This window comes from Lepeophtheirus salmonis, chromosome 3 (genome assembly GCF_016086655.4).
Source record: "Lepeophtheirus salmonis chromosome 3, UVic_Lsal_1.4, whole genome shotgun sequence".
Taxonomy (NCBI): domain Eukaryota; kingdom Metazoa; phylum Arthropoda; class Copepoda; order Siphonostomatoida; family Caligidae; genus Lepeophtheirus; species Lepeophtheirus salmonis.
In genome coordinates this window covers 39931780-39956092 of record NC_052133.2, presented here as the reverse complement: position 1 = coordinate 39956092, position 24313 = coordinate 39931780, and the positions used below count along the sequence as shown (strand labels likewise).

The following is a 24313-nucleotide window of genomic DNA, read 5'->3' as shown; positions in this document are numbered from 1 at the left end:
TATGTTAACTTTGAAAAAAAGTATCAATACTAAAAGTTTATATTATTAGACTTATAGGAAAGATTAGAAACTGGATAAAAATTTACGATCATGTAGACAAAAAGACTATAAATTTGAAGAATCAGATTCTCTTTCGCCGTATCTTAAAGAAAGATGCAGTTCCATCTATATTTGAGGGTGTTCAAGAAGTACTACTCAAAACAAGTCCAGTTCTGAGAACTACTGACTCAAGTTTGGCTATTTGGTAAAAAAAAATTTAGTTATTTGAAGCCAATAGTCGATCTGGGCTGCTAATATTCTTTTCTATAATCTTTACAGATTTCAAAATGAAAAGAATCGTCAACTAAAAGCAAAAGTAACTTAATTTGAAACATTTTTTTTTTTTAAATCGTTTGTAGTTGTTAACCGTCTGATACTCATCTTATAACAAACGGAGATAGTATGCTTTTTGGATTTATAAATTGAACAGTTCCCTAAATTTATCATTATCTTCAAATATTTGATAAATTAAAATTTACTTTGTCTAATCATGACACAACTATAACCGAAGACAAATATAAACATATATGTCCATCTGAGAAAATTGAAACTCTTTGTCACTTAGGAAACATACTTGAATCAAAGCTTTATAACAATTATAAATACCATTGAAAATGAAGATAATAATTTTCAAAGAAAAATAAATTTTATAGCTGAATAGTTGAAGAATATATCAAAACTAAAACAGAGGAGAAGGTACATAATCAATGAAGTTTTTAGTTATGTTAATGCTATGGGAAAACTGTAGTCCTTATCTATATAGAAGAATTGTACATGATTTTTGTATACAAAGCTTTTCATACTTGAGAAGATAGTAGGGAGTTTTAAATTTAAATACAGGGATATTCTCTTCTACAAGTATATATCTTAAGTCCTGGTTATAGTCACTTCCGTCAAAACATCGAAAAGTAACAATAATTTTTGACGAAGTTTCTTCTTCTAGACGCACAGAGTTTATTGGTAGAAAGTTTTATGAAGCAGAATCTGATGGCACTCCAACAAAAACAATCATAATTATAATGACTACGCTGTCATTTTTAAATTTCAGTGGAAAATTTTATCAATGAACCCAACAAAATCATACATATGGCGAGAGAAAGATCATTATCGCATGGTTCAATGTTAAATTAAATTCATTATCTTAGATTTGTTATCGATTCTATTTCAATTATGTATTAGTTTTAAAATACTTGAGTTTAATTCAATCATGACATAACAATGCATACTAAGAAAGTTTTGAACTACATTTAATCCTAAAAGTAGTTTGCTTCAAACAATCCTTGTACATAGTCGGTATTAGAATTTATTTATGCCTCCTTATCATTTAAAACTCTCACAGCCACTAGATGTTATGAGTGGAATGAAACTGAATGAATGTTTACAATTAATTATTCATGAAACTATTCTATGTAATTATGTTCAACTTTATCACAATGACATGTTCTTAAATGCCGGGAGTGACAAAAGAACACGATTTTTTGTTAGATTTCATTCCACACATTCGCCAAGGGGCATCAATTTAGTATCTTCTATTTGATGAAGAAGACTTATGATCATTAATAGCCATCCTAAAAAATGAAAGTCAATACAAATTAGTAATTACAATACATATGGATTGACTATATTTGGTCTTGGATTGAATAATATAATTGTAATACTAAAAAGTTGACACCTTCCATTTCATTTCACTAATTAATTTGAGTGAAATCAGACAATCTTCTTCGTTCCTCGCTGCAGTCCGCTATGGAAAAGTGATCTTCTTGAGAAACTGAGACTTAGATTCATTTGTTTCACTACGACGTAGAAGATCATCAATGTGGTTGAATATCTTTAATAGAATGAATGAGAAACCTTGTCAAATTGACATTGTTACAAGTAGAATAAAGAATGTGCATTTGATTATAGTTAGACTCGGAGAAGAGGGACTCGGAAATCAAATTCTGTGAAATAAAGGAGCATTGATAAATTTGTTAAATGAGAGGCTACTCCAGGAGACAAATATACTTCACTTTAATAGTGGAAATATGGATTCCTAATATCCCGAAACACGGAGTAAATGAGGAGGATGGATGGCTGAATAGAAGTATATATCGATAGCTGACCCACACTATCGTAGAGACATTGAGTGTGAAGGCAAATTCTGTAGTAACTCCCCCTTTCTTTATTAATATGTTCCAAAACAGGGAGCACTTAAATAAATATTTAATTCATTTCAGTTTCCCTTGCAAGAACAAGTGGTGTGCTAAAGATTGTAAGTTTTTCTCCAAAGAAAAGTAGTTTTTCTTAATACACGGTGGATTTTCTTTAATCCACTCCCAAGAACATTTTGCTAATTTAAATCAAATATAAATTCACTATGTGGAGCACATTATACCTAACTTTTTTGGCATACTTTAACAAGAATTGAAAAAATTACATTATTGCTTAATAATAATACTTTTATTTTATTTACATATTTCCATGATTATGTACCTCAAGAGTCAAGACAGAAAAAGTCATTTTGTTATAATTTTAAGAGAAAAATTCAGAAATCATGACAATGCGATATAGTAGGTATATGAGATGAGTAATACGTTAATTTCAAATGATACAAAGGCAAAATAATACACATTATTAGTTAGATACAAAGAACATAATTACATCAAATAGTTGAGCATTCACAGTGAGTGTAAAAAGCTAAACGATAAAATGTTATAGACAACGCATTAAGTGGTCTACGTGAAGTATTAAAATTTCATATCAATTTTTTGTTTTAAAGTAACATAATATCAGAATGAATGCGTGCATTATTGTGTTTCATTAAAAAAAACTATCCGTCCGTATCCATTTCGTCAGACTCTTCATCCGAATCGTCATCTTCTTCTTCAGACTCAGATTCCACCCATTCCATTGAACTGTAATCCGACTCAATAATGGTTTCCCATTCTTCCAATTTCCTTAAATCTATGAAGAGAATAAAAAGGTACAGATTACATTAAAATATATCATGAAATTGGGATTTATATATAGAAGCAGAGGTGGGAATACTTATACTGCAAGTCCATTTTGTGTCTCAAGTCTTTACTCATAAGTCCTCCAATCTTTTCATCGAGTCTATTTCAAGTACTCAGAAAATAAGAAATACTCTAAAGAGTACCTAATATCTAGGGAAAAAAAGTTAAAAGGATCCAACTGGAGTCGCGAGTCTTAGATTTTGAATGACAGTCAAGTCTCGAGCCCCCCGGCTCTGCATTAAAGTATAATTATAACTACCTAGTGTATAAAAATCTCTTAATGTGATTTGACGACTTTTACTGTCCTCTACCACGCCACCATATAGATAGAGAAGTCCCTGTTTGACCACCAATCCAGAGCCATATCGAGGGGACGGTGTAAAAACGTTGGATTTCTTAGTTATATTTTCAGAAAGAGAGTTATCAGGGCTATCATTTGCCTGAGAGGATGATGATCCGACTGTACTCGTAATTGTAAATGCACCAGATTCAACAGTCACAGTGGCGGGCTCTTTTTCTTTTTCTTCTGTCTGTGCATGAATGAATGAATAAAAAATATTGAATAGGAAGATAAATTTTAATATATTACCATTTCAACATCCTTTTTTGTATCGCACTGCCCTGCTTCTTTTTCATTGTCATCTTTGGACTTTGTTTTTACTTTATCCCGTTTTCCTATGACTTCCACTACAATATCCAAAGACAAGATGAATATAAATATATATGTATTAAAACCATCCATAAACATTACAAACCTGAATGCCAAACAGCTCTTTCATTCTCAACAGACACAGAAAACAACTCGTTAAAGAACGTAGCCGATGCTCCTTCATCCTCTTCATCTTCCGATTCATTTTCCTCTTCCAAATCTTTATCAAGAACACCACCAAAGAAATAGTTTTTCACACCAGATAAACCCATTGCACAGGACATCCCTGTTCTCGGAGTAGGTCTGTACCCGATTTGTTTCACACTATGCCAACGCCACTTAGTAAAGCTTTCATCATGCTTATCAGGAACGATCATGTGCATATCAGTAAAAGTCCTTCCAACCTCATCGTCCCCATCCTTTTTCTTTCCTTTCTTTTTCTCCTTGCAAAAACCTCCAAACATTACGACTCCTTTCCCATCACTTGACAAAAATAAGTTACAAGCTGATCGGGGATCAGGAACCTTCGTACCACCCACATCTATTTTACTCCATTTATAAGTGGATAGATCAAAAATGTAGACGTCATTGAAATATTTGCATTCCCGAAGATTGTCATGAAATCCCCCAAAGACTACAAGATAGCGTTTGAATAAAATCATACGATGACCACTACGAGCCGATGGACCTCCAGCTGCACTAAAATACACGAAAAGTCGCGGAGTTAAATGAAATACTAAAAGAGAATGAAAAGGATTCGCAAATGTACCTGATTTTTTCCCAGCGTTTGGAAGAGAAGTGGAAGCACCAGAGATCCTTGTAGTGATAGAACTGTGTTTCACTGGGATTCGTAAATTCACCTCCAAATACCCAGAGTTGTCCCCCAGCAGTGGGATTAAGTACGGCTTGATGTGCACAACGAGGTGGAGGTCCACCAGGGGATTTAATTTGAGTCCATTCCCTTCGTTTTGTATTGTAAATGAGGAGATCATTGTTCAGAATGTTCTATTCATAATAATTAGGAATATAAAGGGGCTTGTATTATAATGTGATCATTATGATTAAGATATCTGTCCTTGTCTGGCAAAACAATGTATCTGACTTTAATCAAATTTTGCAGGGGAGCCCAAAACGTAGGTATAAGAATTATGATGTATCCTTTACTTCTAATAGGTCAAATTGTATTTATTCTTATATCAGAAGAGTACAAAGATGGTTCAGGTCGAGGGCCAAATTGTCGTATCTCAAAAATTACAACTATTGTCCATGTCATCCTAGAAGTCTTAATATTTAATGTGAATACTTCAAAACGAAGAAATTCAGACTCTTAAATGGTTTTCACAGAACCATTTTATTGTAAAAAATGAAAAACTGCATTATTCATAATGAAAGATGGGAGTTTCCGAGATTAATTATGTAAAATTAATATTTGAGTTTACGACAATTTGGGTCTCAACCCGCCTAATCTTCCATGAAGTAGTGTCTAAAATTTTAGTTTTTATATGAAGTGGGAGATTAATTCCGACTAATGGGGAGAATACTATTAACAAAATCAAATCTCTATTGATTTTTTTAATCAAAATGATAGAACTCCCCAAGAATATTTAATTTATGCCAGAAAGTGAGAATTAAAATTTTCCAGAGGAATTATATTGCCAGACATGGGCAGAGGAGTGTAGACCTACAGTTTTCCCGTTGTAGAATTCTCCCCCAAAAAGGATAATTTCAGGGTTTTCAGGATGAGCGGAAATAGAGAAATTACATCGATGAGAAGGAGGTTCCACTTTCGCCTCTTTTACTTCGGATCTCTTCTTCTCCTCTGCCTCAATCGATTTAACTACATCTTCAATGTTTTCCTAGTAACAAACACAAAATAAAGGTTGAAGATCGGTTTATGAATAAAATTCTGTTCATGATTGATTTACCTCTCCGTGAACAGCGAGCTGCTTCTTCAATTTAGAAGTTAGCTTCTTCTCTGTTTTAAGAGCTGTTTTCTCGGCTCCTTTCCCTTTCTTCTTCTTATCCTTTCCCATGTTGACGAACGATACGACTCCGTAAACAAATCGAGTTCAAATAAAACACGTGTTGAAGTTGGTGTTGAAATGTGAGATGTCAGATTGATTTTTAAACGAGTTGCGCCGGTCTACAATATACAACGAAATCCTAAATGGGCTATATAATAGCCAAAAAAATATACAAAGGACAAATATACAAAATATATAAAGGAGCAATGCTGGCAAAAAAAAAAAAAAAAACCACGCAACCTGTTGTAGTGAAAAACATAATCTTTTATGATAAATTCCACTTGGTAAACTAATATGAGCTTAGAACATTTACGCAATAAACTCTTTAACATGTAATTACTTTAATTTTTAGAAATAAATATATAGTGAGTTCATTATTTTTGCCTCAATAACAATTTTTGGGGATTTTAAATATTACTCATAAATGACAGAATTGCTTAAAATGTCACGTGATGTCGATATAAAATGACAACTACGACAAATATTATAGCCTTATAATATAAAAACTTCATATGAGTTTACCAACGGGGATTTCTCATTACTCATTAGTCATTAATAGGATGTTTTCACCACCATAGGTTTGGTGATTTGATTCATGGGACATAAACGTACACATTGTTTACGCCTGTCTACGAATAATAAATAATAAAGCTCATATATATTGTCGTCCTCATGTCGGGAGACGAAAAGCCTCTTCCCTCCAAAAGGAGCGCTGAAGAAGAGGACAAAAAGGAGGGTGCAGAAGATGATGAGGATGACTGGATTGGTCCTCTACCGAGTGAGGCGTCAGTGAAGAAGCGTCCCAAAATCTTGGAATATGAGGAAACCTACTTGAAGAATTTACCTTGTGCAGAATCTTACGAAAAGTCCTTCATGCATCGAGATTCTGTCCTTTTCACATGCGTTACAGCCAGTGATTTTGTGATTACGGTAAGGTATTAGTAGACTAAAGGCACTCCTATCTCATACATTTCTCTCTGAACAATTTACTAGGCAAGTGTGGACGGTCATGTTAAATTCTGGAAGAAACACATTTATTCCATCGAATTCGTGAAGCATTTCCGGGCACATCTCGGGAGTATTGCAGATATATCCGTCAACAATCCTTCGGGTACTCTCTTAGCCACAATCTCACTTCAGGATGAACAATGTAAAGTCTTTGATGTCGTTAATTTTGATATGATTAACATGATTCGTTTGAACTTTAAGCCCTCCCTTGTTCAATGGATTCATAAGACTGGAGATCCACTTCATCTTTTGGCCATTACGGAAAGGCAGTCTAATGTCATTCGGATATTTGATGGAAACACTCCAAGTCCCCCGCTCAAAACATTTGATCGCATTCATTTTAAGACCATATCTGCCATTGCCTACTCATCGCCTTTGGACATGATCATTTCGGGGGATAGTGGGGGTATTATTGAGTATTGGACCAAAGAAGAGGGGAAATTACCGTCTAATGATATCATCGACTTTGATTCCAAACTAGATACGGATTTATATGAATTTGCTAAACGAAAAACATATCCACTTAATATTTGTATAGCCAGTGATGGAAAATCCTTTGCATCCTTTGGTGCAGATAGAATAGTTCGTGTATTTAAACTCTCTGCCGGGAAATTATTCTTGACCATTGATGAAAGTCTTCGACATTACATTAATTTACAAACAACTAAAAAGTTTCTACCTCCTATGGAATTCAACAAAAAACTCTCAGTAGAAAAGGATATGGAGAAGAGTACTGACGAGAATTTATTAAGACTCAACTCCATTATTTTTGATAAGAGTGGACATTTTATTCTATATTCGTCCATGCTTGGTATCAAGGTCGTTAACATTGTGACGGGGAAATGTGTCAAAGTATTAGGAAGATCTGAGAATGTGAGGTTTTTGAATATATCTCTATTTCAAGGAATCGCCAAAAAGACAACAGAGGCTGCCCAAACTATGGAGACCATTGCTTCAGACAATCCTGCATTGGATGCTGGCCTACCTGATCCCACTCTATTTGTCTCTGCAAATAAAAAAAATCGGTTTTACTTATTCACAAGGCGGGCAGCCAGCTCTGCCTCCAATGACGGAGAGCGGGACATATTCAATGAAAAACCTTCTAAAGAGGATATCATAGCAGCCTCAGAGGATAAGGGTGTTCCTAAGCTCTATACTTCTGCCACCATCCATACCTCAGTTGGGGATATTCATATTCAGTTATTCGCTCAAGAGTGTCCAAAATCTGTGGAAAACTTTGCCACGCACTCAAAAAATGGGTACTACAATGGCCACATATTTCATCGTGTGATCAAACAATTCATGATTCAAACTGGTGATCCCACTGGAATAGGAACTGGAGGAGAAAGCATTTGGGGTGGAGAGTTTGAGGATGAGTTTAATTCAAAACTCAAACATGACAGACCCTACACTGTAAGTATGGCTAATGCGGGGCCTAATACAAATGGTAGCCAATTCTTCATGACAGTTGTTCCAACTCCTTGGTTAGACAATAAGCACACCGTATTTGGAAGAGTAGTGCGTGGAATGGAAGTAGCTCAGAATATTTCTAATGTGAAAACTCATCCAAAGACAGACAAACCTTACAATGAAATTACTATCATAAGTATTACAGTGAGGGACCCTCTTCATTTCTAAAACTCTTTCACTTAAACTATTTGGTTTTTTTTCTTTTTACATAATATATTATTTAAAAAATAAATACAATGTTTTTGCCACTTAATGACTTTTTTTATCACAGTTGTATAGTTAAGAAAACAGAACAAAGAACGACAATACTGTGCAAATTAGTCCCTAGAACAAATTTTCATAATCCAGCCCTAGTTTATTATACCTAGTAAATTCCCATTGCTGATTTGGATCTGATGGATTACACTTATCAACTGTTGCTACGCCGCTTCCAGCGGTCAAGCAGCGCCCAGAAGAATGCCGCAATATCTTTTTATTCGGATCATAATTCCAAGTCCCTGACATTTGACAATGGGCAACAATAACAGTAGAACCCTGAATTCCTAAGCAAGTATAGTCTCTTAGTATAAAGCGATTGCGGTTCATCATCCAATACTGATTACCACCTAAGTTGTGACAGGGAATAAGATCAACGGGATGCCCCATGTACTCCATTCTATCATTTTTGTCCATACAAACACCGGTGGAAGGATTCTTAATTTCTCCAGAGCCTATCAAAGAGTGGTAGGGGAGCTCAGACTTGCCAATGTTATCTAAGAACCATTTAAAGGAATTACAACCCAGTTTGTCTCTTAATTCCTGTCTTTTCGAAACATCTCCATAGCTTATGAGTCGTTCCTCTCCTTTCTTATTAAAAGCACCAAGTCTTGAGAGGAGAATAATTATAAATTAGTAAAATATATATAATATATGTGAGGTACAATTGGGTGTTGTATCACCTTTCGTAAAACAAATATTGGAATTCATCCATCCACACTTTGGCTACTCTTATTCCATTTTTGTTAATGTCGTCAGGAGTCACACGATAAGGAGAATGTGTTCGGAAGACATGACCAACTCGTGAGCAAGGGGAAATCTCTATGGTTCCCCCACACATCCATGCCTTAAAACTGAGTTCATAGTTTTCGCCACCCCAAACTGACATACCTAGGAAAAAATGAATAAAGGGTTTATATATTATATAGATGATACCCTAAAACTTTCTTATTCTCGAATTTCTGTTACCTTCATCATAAAATCCAAGAGTTTCAAACCAGTCCTTGCGTATACTGAATAATCCTCCAGCCATTATAGGATTTTTATGAGGAGCCCAAATATTTTCTTTCTTTGCTATCTCCTGTTCTGACAATTCTCTCCACTCAAAATCTAGTTTCCAATTCATTAATCCATAGAGATCCTTGTAAATAAATGTGTAATAAAAGGTAGTGTCATTGATGGAATCAATGACAGGACTCGTAATGAGTTGGGGATTGTTTTTAATACTGTGAAGGAGAGGTTCTAGCCAACCCTTTGAGGCTTCAATATGTGAATCTAAAAAGGTTAAAATTGGAGCTTTGGATTCTTTGATGCCAACCATTCTACACCTCATTAACCCATGTCTCTTTTTAAGATGAATAACTCGTGCAATCCCATTGAAATTTTTATCCACATAGTCGTCCAATTTATCACCTAAATGCTCCAATGAGGAATTATCATCCAATAGCAAAATTTCTTTAATCAAAGATCTAGGAGTTGAGTTAATTACAGTATGTACGGTTCTTAATAGGGTGGACATTGCCTCATTGTGAAAGCATATGATAATTGAAGTAGGCTCGAGAGTTTCAATTCCTTCATCATAATGGTCTTTACACCATTGACCTCTCCAATCTGGAAGTTGTCTATCCAAAGGAATCAATTCACTAATGAATTCGTCAAAATAGTGCTGCTTAAACATTTTTTCACGGAGATCTTTGGCTTTTTTGCTCATAAAACCCAATTCCACGCCGGATCCCATATGACCTGGTGGATTTTCAGACGACCATTTCCCTAGAGAGCCTTCAGGTAAATCTCGAATATTTGGATTAGGATGCTCTTCATGGGTAGAAAGCCAGACTCTTTTTTTGAAAGAGCCTAGAAATTTTTTAACCCATGGTTTATCAGACTTGCTATCAGAGTCCTGTCCCATTGCTTCCCATGGATTTTCTTGAACTGGACGTAGAGTGGGCTGTTGACGTGATTCTCCAGAAGATGTCTTTATCTTTCCACCAGAATAAATTTGCTGCAGTCCAATCCCAATTACCACCACGATAATAACACCAAGGATTTGGTTTGATCCAGATATTTTCTTGCCAGTGTTTTTTCTGGGGCTATAGTCTTGACGTGTGTTCTTTCGTTTTCCAGCCATGATTGATCTAGTTCATGGGCAGGAGATACCTCAAGTTTATTTTAATTTTTTCTAAAATATGTCAAAAAAGATACGTGGAGGAAACTTGGTTTGTCGTTTGATGACGATGTCGATTGTCGCACATTTATAATTATCTCCTTCTCATAATAAATCACATCATATACCCCTACTGATATTAATTAATGAATCCCTACACATGATAAGTCAATCAATTGACAATTTCATATAAAAACACACAGTAAGCCGGAGGGAGACAACAGCGAGATCACAGAGAAAATAAGAATAGGATTTTCTTCTTTTCTTTTCCCCTCATTTGATTATTATAGTAGTACTTATACATTTTTACCTAACACCCTAACGGCCTGGTAAAAAGAGAAAACGATCAGAGGAAGGATCGAATAACTAAAAATAATTTTTATATACGCTGTATTCACAACTCGAAATAAAGTATGGAAAGAGAAAAAACTCAGTATGTCTAGTCCTATTAAGCCTTAGATATGTACATATCATCAAACGTAATTCACTTCACCTTCATAAAACGTGTCATTACTCCTGACGACGAGTAATGATGTATATTGAGAACAAGTGGAATATTTAATCTCTTTATTATTGGTTCTTTTCTATCTACATATATTGACATGAATAATCTATTTCTGGTGTCTTTTAACTATAGAATATAGTCAGGTATGTTGTGTACAAATTACAGCAAAAAAGGAGGTGAATAATTTCGTGACCGATTAATACATTCTCAGTAAATTTATTCCGGGTCTTTTCATTCCCAGTAGTGTTGAATTGGTCTAAAAACTAAAAAGACTGGAATAAGACGGTCCTAATAAAAATTTGTCAGTCCTAAGATGGGCTCTTATGGGGTTTTTATGGTAACTACAATAGCTGAAATAATGTAGTTACTAACTGTTAAGCTGTTCAACATGGCAGGTCTATGGAATGAGGGGGACACTTTTCATTGACTCCTGAATGGTCAGAAGTCCTCCCATTTCAAAACTTCCAGATGTTATTTCTCCTCTGGTTCAATTTTCAAATCTTATACTTCAGGGTGTAACAACGAACTCCGGCGCTTCAGATTTCCGGATTTTTTTGGCATATATGATGACGAAAAATTGCGCAATGTTTTTGTTTTTTGTGTGTGTGTGGTGAAATATACATATAAACGTAGTACTTAGTAGTTAAACACCGCCATGGAGTCAACAACAGAAGATTTCAAGCCTATTACATTGTCAGAGGTAGAACGGAGGTGCGCTGTTGTGAGGAATTTTGTAAACAATTATCTGGATATTACCAATATCAATGTCTCATGACAAGCACAACAGGAAAAAGGTTAAAGAGTTGACGAAGGCCTGGTGACTCAGGATGGGTTCCAGGAGCACTCCTACGACTGGGTGTCTAGTCCCCCCAGAATATGATGGATTTGTCTGAACCTACATTGATTCAAAGATCAATAGAGGTCCTCACACCACCAAGAAGTCCTTCATCGACTCCATCGTCCTAGAATACATGAATTTAGATCGTGTTCTAGTTCCAGGGGTTGCGCATGGTTCAAACCCCGAATCGATGCTATTATTTTATCATCTTCTCAGTTTTTGTTTTCTGTATAAATCTTTCAAAAATGACCATTTTATGATCATTTAAAGTAGATGGATAGATCAAAAGCGTCGGATTTCGATGTCATGCCCTGTAATGTTTGAATTGAATTACATACGAACAACAAGAGTTAACGTGCTAAAATCCATTTGAATTCGATACATCGAATGACGCAATCGTCTGCGTAGTCGCTGAGAGTTGCAATAGTTAAAAATATTGAGTTGAAGTAATTCATTCAGATAAATATTACACAAAAGAAAATATAACTTTTGTGTATTTTTAAAAATAAGTGAATTAATTTGAAAATGGGATTTTTTTTTTGTCAAAAAAAATCGGATCTAAAAAATTCCATATTCGTCAAGCTCAATAAAGTTCAATAGGGCATGACTATGAGCGTTGTTTACATATATAACTTTGTAAGTAAGGCGACAGAGAGTGGCGCTGTATTGTGATAAAATAATACAACTCTTTGAATGATAGTTATAACTAAAGGGACTATAAGGGTATATCCATGAAAAATATTTTTTCTTATCTCAAATTCTGATTTGTTTATAATTTTGAATATTATGTGCTTTTTCATCTCTTGCGGAGTTCATTGTTATTTTACGTCTTTTTACTAAGATTCATCTGATGTAATTTCATAGAAGTCAACGTTTTGGACAGGGTGTTTCTTTAGAATAAACCAGAAATATAGAATATAATTCAAACCATAGTTCCTAGTATCTTCAATATTCAGTTCACATCATTTATTCTGATTCCAACGCTATGGAGGAGACTTGTTACACCACATTTTTATTATATATAGACGTACTATATATAATTATATTTTTTTTTGTGTGTCATGTTATACTTCAATTATCAATCACAGTAAATAGTAAAAAAAATATTATTTAAATTTTATAATAAACTATGCTCTATTTCTGTAAATGTTTTATTTGTTTATCTTATATATATGATTATAAGTATTTACTTTATGTTGACAAACTGTAATAAAAAGTAAAATAACTGCTTGAATATTATGTATTGCAGTTTTTACATGTTTCTTCCTGTTGCAACATGTCGAATCCTCCACTGTACCATGTCTCCTCCTCCCCTGTATGAGGTCTCTCCTCCAAGTATCCTACTTTTGGTTAGTTTCGAGAACACCAATAAATGGCAATTAATTATTGCACTACATCAAAAATACTTTTGAATTATTTGCCTTAGGTAACTAACTATGTCATGTTGCCCAGGCGTTGAATTATTTTTAAAATTGTTAAACTTATGACAGTTTAATAAATAAATGATTATTTTGTGTAACATTTATCCTCACTCTGCCCAATACATAGTTTTTCTTAACTTTTTTATTTCAACCACCTTGTCTCCTCTTTCCTTTTTAGTCTCTTTAATTAATTCTAACTATCACCATAGAGGGGACACCAGCGCACCTAAGCAATCTATACTTATATTAGCCCAGACTACAGAAAGTCACACCACATTGCGGAAAAATATTTTTTTAGTTTACTCATGCCCTATTGATCACACTTAATATATTACTCGTAAATACATGATAAACTAGAACGGGCATTCGGTAGAGCACAAACCTCCGCGCATGCTCCTTTTCCACCATGCTGAATTCAAAAATATGCAATGTTGAACCTTTAGAATTTAATATATATTGTATTTATTCTTTAATGTGTCATTTATGTATTTGTTTGCTGCTAAGAGATTATTTCAGTTATGCATCACAATTTGTTCAAAAGATGGCCGATTATACGTTTTTGACACCGATTTGAGATACGAGGTTTTATTTTTTAAATCCGTTAAGGTACCTACTACAAAAAGTGTCTCCCTCTTTCTAGGTAGTATTTTATACTACAAGAATAAAACACATCTAAATGTATATTGGACTGTATCGAAATGACAAAAGTTAGGAATTTGGTATCGCCAAATATTCTTTATTTTGCATTTTATTCCTCTTAGCAAGAAAATAACCATCAAACGTCTAAAAAAGGGTCCTTCATGGACGAGTTTTGATTTAAAAATCTGTAAAATCTCGAATCATTCCTTAAAATTATCGATTTGAATCCAGTTATATAATTTTTATTTTTTTAAGTATTATAGATAAAACATATATCTTGGAACAATATTTTTGCAATCTTTTTCTAACATGCCTCACAGTATGTGTATTTTAGTTCAAAACATGCTGCCAATAAATAAATATTATCTTTCGGTACTGCATATTACGCGCATGTATTATGATATTTTTCATCATTTTTATTACTCAAATCTCATTTCCTAATACCAAATGTGAAATATATTATTATAAAATATACTGTCATTGTTCATTGAAGCAAAATAAGACACCCTATTTTACTAATTTATAATTTTGGACTACAAAAACTGTGAATTAAACTCTTAGACCTTTTATTTAATATTCATAAATTTTTAGTGTTGATTTGTTTTTATTTAAGCTATTATAATTATTATATTCTATAAGTTTGATATTTTTCCTTTACTATTAATATTTAATTTCCTTTTTTTAATCAAAATAATCAATTAACTTTGAGGAATGACTACCATGATAAAAGGCTCAGTGGTGTTGTTCAAATCCTTGATATTAATAGTTGAAGTATTATCCCGATTGAAGTTAGGTGGTGAACTGTATGAACTGATATCTCCCAAATCACTTCCATCTCTTATTACAATACACTGCACTTCACGTTACCATTATGAAAAATATATTGTAATTAATAAGTACTGGCTAATTAGGAAAGAAAGAAAGAAGGAAGTGGGGGGCACAACTTGGAAAGGGATTCTGAGTTTCTAGGGGACCTGAAGAAGATCAATGAGGGCCCACAAAATCCATGAATCGCCTCTCTAACGAGTTTGACGTGGACGAGGGGACAATCAGGGGGGATGTGAAGGAGAACTTGGGGTTGTCCTCTTACACAAGGACACCACTCTACCTGTTGACGGACAGTCTGAAGGAAATGAGACTGTAGAGGTGCAAGAAAGTTCGTGCGTGGATCAAAGCAAATGGATCTACAGTAAAAAAATTCTCTGACGAGAAGATTTTCACCGTGGACCAGTTCTACAACCGTCGGCACGACCGTTGGCTTGGGGGATCACCAGCGGAGGTCAAGGGGGTGTTCTGTACAAAACATCCGGCCCAAACAATGGTCCTGGGGATCGTGGCGTCCGACGGCAAGAAGATGCCTCCCTTCTTTTTTAAGGCTGGGGAGAAAATCGGCCAGGAGGCCTACTACAAGGTGCTGAGGTTCACCATACTCCCATGGCTCAAGGCCACCTACCCAGAGGACAACTATGTGTGGACCCAAGATGGTGCACCCTCACACACATCGGCCAAATGCCAGAAGTTCTGCGCCGACAACATGGTTGATTTTTGGCACAAGGACATGTGGCCATCATCTTCGCCAGATTTGAACCCGTTGGACTTTGCTATTCGGGGTGTTTGGAGAGGGAGACTAACCGGACATCTCACCCGAACGTGGACTCCCTGAAGGCCGTCATTGTGAAGGAGTGGAACAACTTGTCCGAGAAGTTCACCATCAACTCCTGCAAGGCTTTCTTCCACCTTGTAGAGGCTGTGATTGCTGCTGAGGGTGGCCATATTGAGTGAACATGCTCACAAAGGTTGTGTCTCAAAGTTTTGAAGAAAAAAATATCAAAATTATTTATCAAAAAAATAAAGTTATTGACATTATTCTAAAATCAGTCATTCAATCCACGTTTTGCTTCCGAACCCTGTAGACATATTTTTAACCCAATCAGCTAAGAGAAGGAAAAACATGCTCTTCTTCTACTTGACACGGCGTGTAAGCATTAAACCAAGTAGCGCATCGAGCACCGTTAGCCTGAGGAATAGTATGGTCAATATTGGTCATAATACTTTCGCAAGATGTCGCTTTTCTATGTGTGTCACTCATTTATTTATTGTACGTACAACGTAATATTAACATGTCACGGTGTTATCTCGCTAACACAAAGATACCCTATGTATTTTGTTGTCAGCTGTCGATTCCCTCTTCTCCCTTGATACGTCATGGATATTTCATAGTTTATTCTTTTTCGTAAATACACCAAGTAATAAGTATACTTATGGTCCGTTTCCAAAAGAACCAAAATACAATTTCTTTTTGATCCCTCGTCGTTTATATAACGATAATGTTGATCATTTTATCATTTCTATGAATACATTTTTGCTATTTCCTCATAGAAATAATATAATAACTACTATTTTAATAAAACATTACTAAGCAATATTAAAATACAGTAATGGACAAAATACTATGTAGATTTTAATAATATGTAATTCATTTTAAAAATGGTGAAGAAATAATATGACGGTGATAGTCTGAGAGTATATAAGGGATAAATAGCAGTTGGTATGATTGACTTATTTAGCTAACTACCAGATGATTTCGTCCCTTTTTCCCCATCTTTTTTTGGGGGGAAAGGTTGTGTGATAAAATAAAGATAACGACGTGTTGAGTCATTGATTTTTTTCTTTAGACACATACCCTTTTTAATCATAAATATCATCAATTATATTTAGTTTCTCATTGTATTTCGGCTACCACTAATTTCTCTGGGCAATACCGGCTACAACTGCCAGTAATTAAATATGGCTTTATGAGGCTTACAAATTGATTTTTTACAATCTGCTTTAATATAAGTATTAATCTGTACAAAATCGCTCTTGTATACAACATAAATCATGATATATAAACTACAATTTGAGAATGAGCCCCTACTCTAAAATGATTTTGCTTTCCCTCAAGGAGTATTATCTCATAAATAAATCCTTGTATGTCATTGCATAATCATACTTGGATAAATGAGTCCAACTCTTGATTTACTTAGTTGATTATTGAATATGAATAATCAAACAATTGGATATTTTTGTGTGGAACCTCAACATCATATTTCTTTATTGATTTATTTAGAAATCTTCATCAATCCAGGTAGTACTGTTCAGAGAGCTAGTGTTGTGTCGGTTCTTATTTTTTTGTGTCCAGTCCAGTATTAGGATCAGCCTTGGGACAGTTTCTTAACTGTCAGTCCTTAAGTTTTTCATAAAATGTCGATGGTTTATAAAGCCAAATCAGGGGAAATAAAGGAATTTTTGTTTTTTTACTAGAAAATTTAATATTTGATTTTTTTATTCAAAAAATTTAATTTAATTTTTGAAATTTTTTTCCAAAAAATTTCATTTTCCTTGAATAGCTATGGATTTTTGAAATTTCTCTGCAAAAAAAATATAATTTTTTAAATTTATTTTAAAAAATAAAGTTTTTTGAAAATAGCTATTGAATATTTTATATTTTAAATTCTTTTAGAAAAATAAAATTTTTTGTTAATGGTTGTGGATATTTGAAATTTTTTTCCAAAAAATTAAATTTTTGAAATTTTTTTCCTAGAAGTTTCAAATTTGGAATTTTTTTCAACCCCCCCCCCCCTAAAAAAAATTAATCATAATATATTTATACATAAAATCCTACGGACGCCCCTGCAAATAAGATATATGAGATATGCACTTCGATTTTGCAAATATCTTGCAAAAAATATTCATTTTTTCATTAAAATACGAAAATATTATATCTTTAAGTAGTTATATAATTTTTCTATTATATTATGAAATAATTTAAAAAAGGAAACACACCCTACAAAAGGTCACGAGGGATCGATTTTAATTTCTATAAGGACCAACTAGAGGAACTGGACTGCACCACAGTCCTCCGTTTTTAATAAGAACATACATCACAACACATAGCCGTGGCTATATATATATATTTTTTTTTTTTTTTTTTTTGGGGGGGTAATTGTTTTTCCATATTTCTGAATAATATCCTATTTCTCCCCACTATAATATGGAAGGACTTTTTTTTAGAAATTAAAATGCAGTGTCTAATTTTTAAAATTACCATTTTAGGAAAATGTCTTTTTGATAAATTGTGTCCCTATTTCATTTAATAACACTTTTTTAGGAATTAATATTTATGTCTAATTTTAAAATGTAAAGCCTTTTTTTTTTTTAAATAAAAGTCATTTTAAAGAGAGTAATGGTAAAAGTCCATCCCATTTTTTCCGACTAAAATATGACCTTCTAAACATTTTGATTAACCTCAAGTTTGCTCTTATATTTAATTAGGGGATTACTAAAGTGTCGTAATCACTAGGGGCTGCCCCCAATATTTTCTTCAGTGGTAATATTCATCAGTAAATTAATGGTGGTTCAAGGGCGTACGCTTGGAAGATCTGTAGCTCGCCCCCTCAAATATCCAAACTTCCATAAAAAAGAAAATTCCAAAAAATGTAATTTTCTGTGAATAGCTATGGATTTTTTGCAATTTTTTCTTAAAAATTTAATAATTGAAAATACAATCAATTATGTTTAATTTATCATTGTATTTCGGGGATGTTTCCAAAGTGTTAGAAGGTCTCAAATCTGGGGCGCAGATGGGATTTTTAATATAGTGAGGGGCTATTAAAGGTCTTTAATTTTTTGTTATTATTTTTATAAAAGAAGTTGTAGACATCATTGCGCGCATTGGCACAAGATGGTGAGATCCTGAGTCTTAGCAAACGAACCAGTAGTTAGCAAACAACGCTCTTAAGTAATATCCTATTTGGGCAGTCATGAGTTCTAAGGTACTTATAACTAAGTACTAAGTACTTATTGAATTACTAGCCGAAGTACCCAGGATTGTGAGGAGTAATTCGGCTTCGACTATATCGAAGTTAACTCCCCCAATAAATCCCTCATTGTCTCTATTTTTCATGAGCGCACTCCCATGTAGCTACTTGGATGTTCTCTCCTTTGAAAGTATAATAATAACAGATTGATTTTATATATATATATAGATGTGATGAGTCATGGGGTACTTCAGTCTCTCAGCGCTCCCATAAAGTCACATTATTATTTTATAGGTATATCTAATACCGTTTACTTTTTTTTTTTATAATGAACTCTTTTAAAAATGAATTTTTTTTTGGAAAATTCATTTTTTCTGAAAAGAAGACGAAAACTTAATTTTTTGGAAAAAACTTTACAATATTGATTTTTTTGATGGAAAATATTTCAAAAATTCAGCTATACGGGAAAAAATAATTTTTTTGAAAAAAATTTCAAAAATCCAAAGATATTCTCAAAAAATTAAAACTTTTGGAAAAGAATGTCAAAAATCCAGAGTTCTTCACAAAATATTAAATTTTTGGAAAAAAATTTCAAAAATCCATAGTTATTCACAAAAAAGGAAAATTTTTGGAAAAAAATTTCAAAAATCTATGGCTATTCACAAAAAAATTTGAAAAACTTGATTAAAAATCAAATATTTAATTTTTTGTATTTAATATTCCAATATTACATTCTCATGTAAAAATAAAAAAATCTTAATTTGGCAGGGAGTGTACTGCCCCTCCAACCCTCCCTTGCGGACACCCCTGTTATATAAGGTGTAGTATAGAAAAATCTATTTCTTTTTTGAGCGATATTAATGGTTTTCTTGAAAATAGTTAGAGGTGTTAACTATAGACGGTCAGATCACCAACTGTCATTTTGACCCTCTCCCAAGAAAATAATCTCATTAAATATTATCAGATTAATTTAGTAATGTGTATTTAAAATTTTATAATTATTCTCAAAAATAAATACATTTCTTTTGAATTAAAAATTTGAGACAAAAAAACGTATATCGTTCGGGGTCTATATTTTATAAAAATTGCTGATTTTTTATAAGTTTTACGAATGTCATTTTGCCAGACACATTGCAGATAAATAATAAATAACTGAGAAAATTATGATTTATAATCTGAATTCTTTGTAATTATTATTCCCAATCATGTTACTCCAATTTTAAAAGATAAAAAATTTATTCATTTGCCACAAATTCCAATGATTAAGTGTTAATAATATTTTTTTTTGAAAAAATTTCAAATGTAAAATTTTTAGAAAAACATTTCGAAAATTTATTTACAAAAAAAAAGTAAAAATTTTGTATAAAAAAGTATAAGTTATTATGTATTTTGAAAAAGAATTTCAAAAATATGTAGCTGTTAACAAAAAATAATTTTTTTGCGAAGTAATTGTAAATAATATATTATTTTGAGAAAATTTTCAAAAATCTATAGCTATTCCCAGAAAATTAATTTTTGGAAAAAAAACATTTTTTTATGAACAGCTGTAAATTTTTGAATTTTTGTTTCCAAAAAATTTATTTATTGTAAATAGTTGTAGATTTTTGAATATTTTTTTAAAAAAAATTAATATTAAATTGTTTTCAAAAAAATATCTAAAATCCACAAATGTTCACAAAAAGTAAAATGTTTGGATAAAACAATTTAAAGTTTAAATTTTTGGGAAAAAAATTTCAGAAATCCATGACTAATCTCTAAATTTATTTTTTTTGTAGAAAAAGCTTTCAAAAATCCACAGCTGTTGACAAAAACATATTTCTTTAAAAGTAATTTTAAATAATACATTATTAAGAGAAATATTTCAAAATTCCTTCCTTGCCCAAACTAATAGTGTTTTTGATGTTGATTGGTTGAATTCGAATGAGCTCTTTTTTAAGCTGTGAAGATGCCCAACAATTATTAAGAATAAGTCCGTAAATGAAAATACTTGTGTATCACACCAATTGCATGAGACTTGAAATCCCTGGTTTGAAAATCCTCTCGGCACCCCTGTGAAAAATGCAAAATAATTTTTATTGATTAATATTTAATACAATGTGTGCTGGAGATCGTGAGATTGGGGGAAAATACGTGTGTTACTTGGTAAATTAATATAATTAACGTTTATACATAATATAGGATTGCGTTACCCTCCAATACTAATTGTACTGAACTGATGAAAATATTATTTTTTATAACATATCATATAAAATTCAAACTACAATTTAATATAATTCATTCACGCAATCTCTCATTCTTGATTGCCACTTTTTGTTTTTTGTTTGATTCATTTAATCTAACTTTTAAAATGTAGGTAATAGGTACGAATATAAAAGTGGGTATCTATATACCTGTTTAGCCTTTAGCTATATGATCAATTATTATGTATATATTATATATATTTAGACCATGAGTAATGTAGTTACTATGTTCGATCCCTCAACACGTATAAATATATACTTGTCCACCTTTTCATCATTTATTTGAAGTCAATCTAAAGGATGTCAGACAAAAAATATTCAATGTAGCATTGCGCAACATTTAACACCAAATATGAATGTGGATAAAAGGTTTGTAGTAGGAGTATAAATAGAGATATTATCGAATCAATAAGGATTTTCAGGAGTAGGTAATATCTCTTATGTATTTGTTAAGATGTATAATGAAGTCAAAAAGTGATGAATAAGAATATGTTTGCCCACTTGACGAGTAGGATCTATTGGTTTAATGAGTCGTTCTCACATTACTTTGAGGTTATAATGCTGATCTTTTGTGATGAAAAGGATTACGTGTACGGAGTATAAGGGAGAGGGGGGGAGGGGGGTAACAATGATCACTCCTAACTAGTGTTGCGTCAACTAAGCTGTTCACCTCCAAAACATTCTTGAAGTTGTCAGATTTACCATTTTGAATTTCCTTCTTTTTTTAATGCCCAAAATGCTCCCGATTAGTATAACTGTTGATACATAGAGGCCCCTTTGTCTAAAAAGCAACGCTCATTTAAATGGCGCGTCTTTGTACCATTGTAATATTTCGATGTTTAACCATAATTACTTAATGTAAACAATTGTCTAAAGACAATTTGCAAAAAATAAGCAAAGTCCACGGCGAAATAGAACGTCATAACTACAAACATGGAGCAACACAGAGCTGTATGCGGTGCTTATAGGCACCATTGAAGGCAGAAGAGGCAATGTGTTCGTCAATGGCCTTGCTCGTGAATTTTACAACAGGCAGACCACCATGCACAATTTGGTGAAGCAAGACCTAAACCTTAGTGCCTAGAAGAGAACTCCTCGTCAGGGTTTGGATAGAGTAAAGCGTGTGACCTGGTGCAAAATCCTTCTCAACGAGCTTGAAAAGCAAGACTTTGGGTCTTCCCACAGCCCCAACTGTTTCTCTCCAGGTGTTGTATTTTTGGGCGCCTCAAGGGGAAGCTTTCAGGAGTCCAATACATACACAAAAAAAGGAACAACTGAAGGCCAGCCACCATTATCACTGCTTAAGCCAACTTATTGTCGAGCTTTTGTAAAGAACTGCTCTACAAAATTTCCGCACCAGGCTCGAACTGATCATTAAAGCAAATTGCAGCTATATTGATTGATAATGTAAATAAGGTGTTCTTTGATTGTATTCATGAATTAAATTTTTCTTTTTGATGATATTTTTTGACATATAAAATTTTTTGTTATTGTCAAAAAGTGTTGGATTTTAGACGGAGGAGCCTGTATACACTCACTTTTCTTTATTAATATGACGTGCCCGCACACTCTATTGAGTTGTTTTTCTTAGATCAAGTATTTACCCAGTGCTAAGATACACTCCAAAATGACTTTTGTCGTACACCCCTTTATATACAGACAGACAAACTTTCCTTCTTTATTATAGATTGACTTTTTAATATTTCCCCTCTTAGTCGTCATTTTACATCAGAAAACTAGTCCTAACTTTATATAATTAAGATGTGCTACCCTTGAAAAACAAGCTTGAATGATAAAATAACCAACTACAAGTTTTTAATGGCCTGACATACTTCAAAACTCCCACTTAATTAAAAATACGAAAAGTAAGTCTAAAACTTAATTGCAGCCTGCAGGTCAGCATGTGTTTGTGTCTTTTATGGGTGCCCACACCGTCGGCTAAGGAGGCTGAAATTTTGCATGGGATCCTCTTTTGAACCTGGTCAAGCTAAGACGAGGGTGCTGATTTTCAGGAGGAGGGTATATAAAGGGAATTTTTGCAAAAATGAACTAGTTATTAAGGCTTATTTTTTCGACAGTTTGTGTTCCTCCTTACAATCCCAATAAATACTATTAACTACTTTTTTTGCAAGAAAATTGCTAAACAGTTTATTGAAATTTTCTTCGTGAATTTCGATTTGGAAATTTCTTGACAAAAATAACGGATGGACTTCTCATCTAAAAAATTTTTTCATGCATATATGTGGTTGATATATTATTTGAAGTTTATAACACTTTTTTTTTTTTAATTCATAATAATAATACGTTTCATATAATATACAGATGCTATATTATAAAATAATACATTAATCATTTTAAGATACCTAGAATACCATAACGACCATAACTGCATCGAAGGTTTCAAAACATTGAGAAAATTACATTGACTATTGTCAATGTGATTCCCGCTCCCTCCTTGGACCAAGCTACGTCGGATAATCCATTTCTAGTTATATTATAAATCATAATTTATTCAAACCAATTAAACAATGCATCTCAAATTTATTATCTCGCAATTTATTAAACAGGATCTAGGCTTTCAAAAAGCAGAAAATCACAAACATGATAACTATGAACCCTAACTAATATAATATAACCAACATATTTACCATGAGTATGTATTTTCAGCCTATCTAGGTATTTATTGGTATCAAAGTCAAGGGATCTCACAAAACATTTCAACAATCATCAACGACTACAATGCATTAAGTGCACTCGTGGTCATATTCATTAATATCCTGGTTATACCCCTGAGTGACATCCTCATATATTTCCACATTCAAATCTACTCAGCATGTAGTGCCGTGTCTGTCCTTCGTTTGACCATCATTTGCTTCCTTTTTGGAACTTACATCATGATATTTGTCCTCAAATACATTCATATTTTTCATTATGCAACAGCCTCTCGACTCAATATGGAATTCATCAAGATATACTATAATATATGTAATCTATTCCTATCCACCATGACCGCTTTTCAAAGTTTGGCCAGGTCTCCTCGGATCAAATATATGAAGGACTGTTATGGACGGAATGAATGGGCTACATGGAATCCACCTAATATAAAATTTGGGATCTACGCATTTTTACTCATATTTGTACAAATCATTTACTTTGTTCGACTCAGTGTGAAGGGCAGGAGTGTCAGGAGACAAATGAATACAAATAGAGGACCTATGGTAATATGCTCAAGTAACTAAATACTTACTAATTGATTTCTATGTACCCAG

The 24313-nt window shown here is 33.1% G+C and overlaps 3 protein-coding genes across 4 annotated transcripts; 1 reads left to right on the top strand and 2 right to left on the bottom strand.

Annotated features, from left to right (window-relative positions):
• Positions 1 to 2463: 2463 nt before the first annotated feature.
• Positions 2464 to 6289, bottom strand: LOC121115102 (kelch domain-containing protein 4). Of its 2 annotated transcripts, XM_071887394.1 has the most exons (8): positions 5946 to 6289; positions 5607 to 5853; positions 5367 to 5537; positions 4451 to 4686; positions 3788 to 4380; positions 3622 to 3719; positions 3292 to 3562; positions 2464 to 2982 (listed from the first exon to the last, which is right to left on the bottom strand). In XM_071887394.1, exons 2-8 carry the CDS (start codon positions 5712 to 5714, stop codon positions 2849 to 2851), a joined length of 1611 nt encoding a protein of 536 aa, XP_071743495.1. In that variant the 5' UTR covers positions 5715 to 5853; positions 5946 to 6289; the 3' UTR covers positions 2464 to 2848. The 2 variants fall into 2 exon arrangements, with proteins under 2 accessions (XP_071743495.1, XP_040565197.1); XM_040709263.2 differs by lacking the exon at positions 5946 to 6289 and having other exon boundaries at positions 5607 to 5873.
• LOC121115099 (peptidylprolyl isomerase domain and WD repeat-containing protein 1) lies at positions 2735 to 8431 on the top strand. Its single transcript, XM_040709261.2, has 3 exons — positions 2735 to 3001; positions 6284 to 6635; positions 6699 to 8431. Exons 2-3 carry the CDS (start codon positions 6378 to 6380, stop codon positions 8349 to 8351), a joined length of 1911 nt encoding a protein of 636 aa, XP_040565195.1. The 5' UTR covers positions 2735 to 3001; positions 6284 to 6377; the 3' UTR covers positions 8352 to 8431.
• Positions 8423 to 13218, bottom strand: LOC121115101 (polypeptide N-acetylgalactosaminyltransferase 1). The gene is made up of 3 exons (XM_040709262.2): positions 9408 to 13218; positions 9122 to 9329; positions 8423 to 9048 (listed from the first exon to the last, which is right to left on the bottom strand). Exons 1-3 carry the CDS (start codon positions 10564 to 10566, stop codon positions 8508 to 8510), a joined length of 1908 nt encoding a protein of 635 aa, XP_040565196.1. The 5' UTR covers positions 10567 to 13218; the 3' UTR covers positions 8423 to 8507.
• Positions 13219 to 24313: the final 11095 nt, after the last annotated feature.

What these genes read in the sequence shown, in the direction of transcription:
- LOC121115099 (XM_040709261.2), top strand. Translation starts at nt 6,378, where the DNA reads ATGTCGGGAGACGAAAAGCCTCTTCCCTCCAAAAGGAGCGCTGAAGAA. An exon ending in CCAGTGATTTTGTGATTACG is followed by an intron (nt 6,636 to 6,698) that starts GTAAGGTATTAG and finishes ACAATTTACTAG; the next exon opens with GCAAGTGTGGACGGTCATGT.
- LOC121115101 (XM_040709262.2), bottom strand. Translation starts at nt 10,566, where the DNA reads ATGGCTGGAAAACGAAAGAACACACGTCAAGACTATAGCCCCAGAAAA. An exon ending in TCTTGGATTTTATGATGAAG is followed by an intron (nt 9,330 to 9,407) that starts GTAACAGAAATT and finishes ATTTTTTCCTAG; the next exon opens with GTATGTCAGTTTGGGGTGGC. An exon ending in CAATATTTGTTTTACGAAAG is followed by an intron (nt 9,049 to 9,121) that starts GTGATACAACAC and finishes TCTCCTCTCAAG; the next exon opens with ACTTGGTGCTTTTAATAAGA.
- LOC121115102 (XM_071887394.1), bottom strand. Translation starts at nt 5,714, where the DNA reads ATGGGAAAGGATAAGAAGAAGAAAGGGAAAGGAGCCGAGAAAACAGCT. An exon ending in CAAAAAAGGATGTTGAAATG is followed by an intron (nt 3,563 to 3,621) that starts GTAATATATTAA and finishes ATTCATGCACAG; the next exon opens with ACAGAAGAAAAAGAAAAAGA. An exon ending in AAGAGATTTTTATACACTAG is followed by an intron (nt 2,983 to 3,291) that starts GTAGTTATAATT and finishes TTCTCTTCATAG; the next exon opens with ATTTAAGGAAATTGGAAGAA.